The sequence below is a fragment of the Chanodichthys erythropterus genome, chromosome 10 (assembly GCF_024489055.1).
Source record: "Chanodichthys erythropterus isolate Z2021 chromosome 10, ASM2448905v1, whole genome shotgun sequence".
Classification (NCBI taxonomy): Eukaryota; Metazoa; Chordata; class Actinopteri; order Cypriniformes; family Xenocyprididae; genus Chanodichthys; species Chanodichthys erythropterus.
This window is the reverse complement of record NC_090230.1, coordinates 30,820,846-30,825,837: the sequence shown is the minus strand read 5'-3', so window position 1 is coordinate 30,825,837 and position 4,992 is coordinate 30,820,846. Positions and strand designations below refer to the sequence as shown.

Here is a 4,992-nt window from a genome sequence, read left to right as displayed (position 1 = left end):
TGGAACCCACAATTCAGTTCGGCAACGCGTGACGTCACCCATTCAAAGTAAACGAGATGCCTACGCCCTGTGTAAATGCAGCATAAAAGATACAAGACGCAATAAACGTCCTTCTAGCACGTGTTTACAAAAAAACAAAGAAATAGAAAAACGTGTTCTGTGTGAACAGCCTAGAGGTGTTTTCAGCAGAGCGCCTAGTATTTTTAGCTGGCTAAAAACGCTTTGGTGGACACACAGCCTTATAGGTACTTAATATGAAACAGTGAGCATTAAAAATGAAACATAAATAGCTATTAATTTAGTATGAATATTAAAATCCATATGAAACAATTAAACAAACTGAACAATACTATCCTTAAACCAGCCCCACAATCTAGTTATCCATAGATTGACTCCTAAATGAGTCAAATACTGGATCTCAGGTGTCAGCATTTTCCTACAGAGCTCTTGGTACTGTTGGTCAATATCAGTCCTCAGGTTGTAGCCTAATATGGAAGCTTTTCCAATTGGCTGCCAGGGCTTCATGTGTCTGTCTGTGATGTCCTTAGCCTCCACGGCTCCCCTGCCGTCAATGCAGATGGCCTCCATCTCTGCGTTTCTCCTACGCAGCTCCCTCACATGCTCTTCCATTCGGATCCGGCCGTAGGCCTCCACACGGGCCCAGAAAGTGGCGTTAAAATGCAGATAGAGCTGCCAGTCGGCGTCGTTCCATTGCCGAGCTTGATCCTTCAGCTCGGGGCTCATGAGAGTCGTGACATTTCGAGCGTTTAGCTTAAAAAACAGCAAGTCATCCATCTTCCAGCATAGAGCGTCTTTCAGCAGAATGAGCGACTCGTCAAAGTAGTCCGATATTAAAACAAGTCGAAAGTGCTTTTCGACGTATTCAATGCCTTGTTGAACTCTTGGATCTCCAGCCTCCAAATTGTTCTCAAAGCCAAAGTCAAAAAACTGTAGGTTCCTGAGGTAAAAGCCGTTGATTCCCTTTGGGTTGAAGTAGCGGTTTGGGTGGGCGAGAAACTCTTTAAGTTGGTTTTCTCCAGGGATTCTCCATGTTTGGGGTATGTAACCTTTGTAGTAGTGAAACGTTGACTCAAAGAGCTCTGCGGGATCTCGTAGGATGGTGAAGAAGAAGGCGTCCGCTGGGAGGAGCTTCTTCACTTCGGGTGCGTTGAATCGCATGTGATTGCACACGATGTTATAGCACGAGCCCGGCTGGTAGCTCTTCACTTGAGTTCGAAAGAAGCTAGATGGGTAGGAAAAGTCATTACGGCCGTCTGGGAGAGCGAACTTCAACTGATGCTTTTCTCCAAAGCGGAGGAGAATGTTCATCAAAGTGCTGCTGGCTGTCTTGTGGGTCTTCATGAACATCAGGTTGACTTTAGGCGTACAGGCCACATCTTTTCTGATGCTCTTGTTCCACATTTGAATGTTTGGTGCACATGGAGCCAAAAGAACACTGAAGAAGAAACAAGAAAAACAAGCATTGAATTATAATATGTTGATTTGACTTCAGAGTAGAAGGCAAATGGTCTTTTAGGCGCTGGCATTAAGATGCGTTCACAGGTGGATGACTCTAAATACAGGTGTAAACAGGGTCTAAAACGTTTTCTCCTGTGTTTTTATCAGGAGATTCTGTACTCTTTTAGAAGATGCGTAATAGCGCCACCTACTGTAGAACAGTGAAAACATGGATTGCCAGAAAATTCCATCAATGGTGGGGAAATACAAATTTCAATAGGTTGCACTGAATGTCCATGCAGCTAACAGGGAACATTGTCAGAAATGTAGCTAATGTTTTATCAAGGTTCTCTCAAAGTTATGAAACTAAATAAATGTTCGCTTTAAGTTATCTGGTCTTTAGTGTTTTCAAAGCTACAGAGCCCTGCACATGACATGCAAAAAAAAAAAAAAAGTAAATTGTGTGATTTACAATCCCTCAATTTGCTAAATCGTGCACACAATTTACTATTCCGTTCCCTCGATTTCGAGTTGTGTGCATGATTTATAAATCGAGAGAACAAACAAAGTAAATCATGCGTACAATTTGGCCTACTATTCTTTTTCCCTGCATGTCATGTCCGGGGCTCTGTACAAAACATTAGCACAAATTATTTAATGTCCATGAACGTTTTAGTTGGACATTCATTTAACGTTTTTAAATGTTACTACTTGTTTCAGAACATTCAAAAGTAACATTCTCATAATGTGTGCAGAATGATGAAATGGAATGTTTACTAAACGTTCGAAGAACCAAAAGAAAAAGTTTTAAAATCAGTTGATAAACAGGATGTTTGCAGAGACATTCAGAGAACATTCAAAAATAAAGATAACGGCAACGTTAGCAAAATGTATTTTTGTTAGCCGGGTGTCTCTGGAAACACCTCAGATATAGCATTAAAAGTATGAGGATTAAAATGACTTACAGCAGTTGTATAATTTGAATTTTATTCCATTTTACTTCAATCTTAAAATCAACTTATATTTATGTTACAATTAAAGGCATTCTTAATTCAGTTCTCTCTATATACTCTTGAAAGTTTGTAATTTTTACAGAAAATGGTACTCCACAAACATGTTAATTGGTTAATTGTAAGTTACCATTAATAAAAAACTTTAACATTTATACGGAAGAGGATAAAGGCCAAGCAATAATAAAAAAATAAAACCATCTCGAGATTAAAGTTGTTAAATTTCGCGAAAAAAGTCGAAATAAAATGTTGAGAAAAAACTCGTTAAATTTCAATAAAAAGTCGAGATAAAATGTTGAGAATACAGTCATTAAATTACGAGAAAAAACTAATTAAATTACAAGAAAAAACTAATTAAATTACGAGAAAAAACTAATTAAATTACGAGAAAAGACTCATTAAATTACGAGAAAAAACTCGTTAAATTTCAATAAAAAGTCGAGATAAAATGTTGACAATACAGTCATTAAATTACGAGAAAAAACTCATTAAATTATGAGAACAAATTCGTAATTTGATGACTTTTTTCTTGGAATTTAATGACTTTATTCTCAACATTTTATCTCGAATTTTTTCTCTAAATTTAACAAGTCTTTTCTCGTAATTTAACAAGTTTATTCTCAACATTTTATCTAGATTTTTTTTTCTCTAAATTTAACGAGTTTTTTTCTCGTAATTTAACGAGTTTATTCTCAACATTTTATTTCAACTTTTTTCTCGAAATTTAACAACTTTAATCTCAAGATGGTTTTATTTTTTTATTATTGCTTGGCCCTAATCCTCTTACGTACATTTACATATGCATTATATATATAATTGTCAAAATTTATGGTTTTGAAAGTAAAATGTGTAGTGAAAAATATTAAAAGGACATTTCCAGAGTAACCATCGCATATGGTTACATTTCTAATTTTTGTTATTAGTAATGTATATTAATGTGTTTTGTGTTACATTTCAAGTGAATTAGTTAATGTTTATTGCATTATTTTAGTGTCGCGACTCATACCTGATGCTGTTTTATGGACATAAACTCTTTTATTCAGCAAGGATGCATAAAAAGGATCAAAAGTGAAAGACATTTAAAGGTTTTTGTACTTCAAATTTGGTCAAAAGTTATATAATAAAGATTGTACCTCACCCTGTAATCAGCATGATCATTATTTTACATGCCATACCTCTCACATGTCATTTTGCATCGTCAGCATGAGATCAGCTTATGAAATCAGTAAACTGAGAGATGAAGTGATAAGAAGGAGCACCCATATTATTATGGTGGTTATCACAGTATCTTAAGGTAAAAAGATAGTTCAGGTAGTTTGGAATATTAAAATTTTTCACTTAATGAAAGCGATGGTTAAACACTGTAAAATATGCAGGAAAGGTCACAGTATTTTTACAGTGAATTTCTCTCAACCACAGCTGCCAGTTGTTTATCAGTAATTCAAGTCCTTTGGGCTACTTTTACTCTGTCGCCGTGGCTTGTTTTTCATGTCTGCGGGTTTTAGCCCCTGGAGTGCAAATTTTACCAAGGGAACACCACCAAAAAGCAGAATTTACCCCCCAGAATGCAATTTTTTACTGTGGAAACGTGATTGGGCTAGTTTTGAGTAGCAATTGGGAGTTTTGTTGTGAGAACATGTGCAACACTTATATAATGCAATAAACATTCATTAAACAACAGAAGATGTAACATAAAACCCTAACAGATATAAAAAACTATTAAGAAACATGATTTTTTTAAACAAAATACTTTCAAATGTAGGGAATTGTGGGAATGTTTACAGTTTTTGACTGTAAATTATATATTGATTTGTTCTTTTTTACTTCTAAAAATTGTAAAAATTTACAGCATTTTACTGTGAAAATTACATAAAATGTCTGGTTAGTTTTTCCCTGTATATAATACGAAAACGTATTGTTAACCCATTAATATTTTAATATAGGGTTTTTACAATATTTTACCGTTAAAATCACATTCATTTTTTACAGTGCAGTGGATAAAAAAGTCTACACACCCCTGTAAAAACAACTGTTTTTTGTGATATAATGTATATATATATATATATAGCCAACAATACATACATTATATGTGTCAAAATTATCAATTTTTCTTTTATGCCAAAAATCATTAGGATATTAAGTAAAGATCATGTTCCATGAAGATGTTTTGTAAATTTCCTACCGTAAATATATCAAAAATGTATTTTTGTGAGGGGATATGCATTGCCTAAAGACTTCATTTGGACAACTTTAAAGGTGATTTTCTCAATGTTTTGTTTTTTGCACCCTCAGATTCCAGAATTTCAAATAGTTGTATCTCGGCCAAATATTGTCCATATCCTAACAGCAACACAAAATGTACCCTTATGTCACATAATGCTAAATATGTAGGCTAGATGTAAAAATAAACAACAGAGTGTGCTTACCTGTGTGTGGCCAGGAGCGCTGGAGCAATTAAACAGTAGAAACCCATGATGCAAATCACAAAAGTTCCCAAAATCAGCTTCTGTGTCACTCGCCTCAT

The 4,992-nt window shown here is 35.0% G+C and overlaps 1 protein-coding gene across 1 annotated transcript; it reads right to left on the bottom strand.

Annotated features, from left to right (window-relative positions):
* Nucleotides 1–330: 330 nt before the first annotated feature.
* On the bottom strand, nt 331–4,992 carry gal3st1b (galactose-3-O-sulfotransferase 1b). The gene is made up of 2 exons (XM_067397048.1): nt 4,895–4,992; nt 331–1,456 (listed from the first exon to the last, which is right to left on the bottom strand). Exons 1-2 carry the CDS (start codon nt 4,990–4,992, stop codon nt 331–333), a joined length of 1,224 nt encoding a protein of 407 aa, XP_067253149.1.